General features: G+C 56.1%; 1 protein-coding gene across 1 annotated transcript in view; it reads right to left on the bottom strand.

The window, feature by feature from the left end:
- LOC101753841 (fimbrin-2-like) overlaps positions 1 to 403 on the bottom strand; it is a 7214-nt gene extending 6811 nt beyond the window's left edge. Inside the window, 2 exon segments of the mRNA XM_022827180.1 lie at positions 1 to 21; positions 126 to 403. The exon segment at positions 1 to 21 is cut by the window's left edge and continues 196 nt beyond it. Coding sequence (XP_022682915.1) covers positions 1 to 21; positions 126 to 212 — 108 coding nt within the window. The 5' untranslated portion in view covers positions 213 to 403.
- Positions 404 to 1408: the final 1005 nt, after the last annotated feature.

Here is a 1408-nt window from a genome sequence, read left to right as displayed (position 1 = left end):
CGCGTCCCGCAGCGCCGCATACTGTCAGACACCAAAACCGTAAAACCCAACGAAAAATCAGCGCGGTGCCGCCGGCTGGCGACGAGTCGACGAGATGGTGGAGGTGGAGGCGGAGGAAATAATACCTTGGCCTGGAGCGCGCGGAGATCGGCCTGCGTGAAGCGGCGCTGCAGGTATGGGTCGGAAACCACCACCAGCCCTTCGAACCCCATCGCGGCGGCGTTCGACCGGCGACCGGCGTTAGGTGAGCGGGCGGATCGCGGTGGGCGCGGAGGCGCTTCGCCCTCCCTCTCTTGACAGTGTGGAGTGGGAGCGGGGTGGTGTGGGGGTGGGGCTCCCCTGTGCCGTGCGGCAGCTCAGAGGAGAGAGAGGGACGGGTCGGGGGAGCGTCCGTTCGCTGGTTCAAAATAAAGGAAGGGGGAAGGGGATGATGATGAGGCAGGGTGGGTCGTAACGGAAAGCCTGCCTTTCGCGTACCCAGTTGCGGATTCAAATCTCCTGCGGGTGCTGCCTCTCTCGCTCGCTGGGCCACTGCCCGGTGGGCCAATGGGTTGGCAGTGACCAGTCAGCACGAGGTGGGAGGGGTCCCTGGGCCAGTGACAGCTGATCCCGACCGTTGCTGTTCGGGAAAGGAGGAAAGGGGGGACGGCTCGTACGGTCCCCCGGGCGCGCGGGTGGCGAGCCAGGAAGCTGGTGCTGGTTCAGCCTCCGTTCCCAGCCCCAGCTCAGCCCCCTCTCCTGTTCCAGTTGGTGCTCCATCTTGCTGATCTGCAGATCATCAATGAAATGCAATTGTTTTACTTACACTGTGGCTTGATTGCTCCACATGCACCATGGCTTTCTTTTCTTTATACGGCGCATACTCTGTACCATACAAAAGTATTCTTTGCTTTGTATTTGGAAAACAAGACCGGTACCTCAACGTATTCGTCAGGTTATGTCATCCTCGTTGCCACTTTGCCTAAGGTCCCCCAGCCGAGTTGGTTAGTGGAACCGAGTGGCACTCCTCAGGTTCTTCAGGTTCTGGGTTCGACTCCTCGTGGGAGCGAATTTCAGGCTGGGTTAAAAAAATCTCCTCGTCTATCCCATACCAAAGCATGTTGCAAGGCCCGGCCTAAGCTCATGCGGGCGCAGGTGCCGCCATGTAAGGATGAGGTAGGGCTTCGGTGGTTTTCTAGACCACGTGACAAGGTCTTTCTTCTTAAGCAAAAGCTCAGGAGCCGTCATACCACCCGCAGGTCTATTTTTTTCTCGTTGCCACTTTACGGTTTGCTATACATTTTCACCGCGAAAGTAGAATAACAAAAATCATCATTTCCACGTACCAAAATGGTTGAGATATACGAATTATCGTAGATATCAATGTGTAAATCATGTCATGTTTAATGTCATAGATACGCGAGTAAAT

This window comes from Setaria italica, chromosome V, assembly GCF_000263155.2.
Source record: "Setaria italica strain Yugu1 chromosome V, Setaria_italica_v2.0, whole genome shotgun sequence".
NCBI classification, from domain to species: domain Eukaryota; kingdom Viridiplantae; phylum Streptophyta; class Magnoliopsida; order Poales; family Poaceae; genus Setaria; species Setaria italica.
This window is presented reverse-complemented; position numbering and strand designations above follow the sequence as displayed.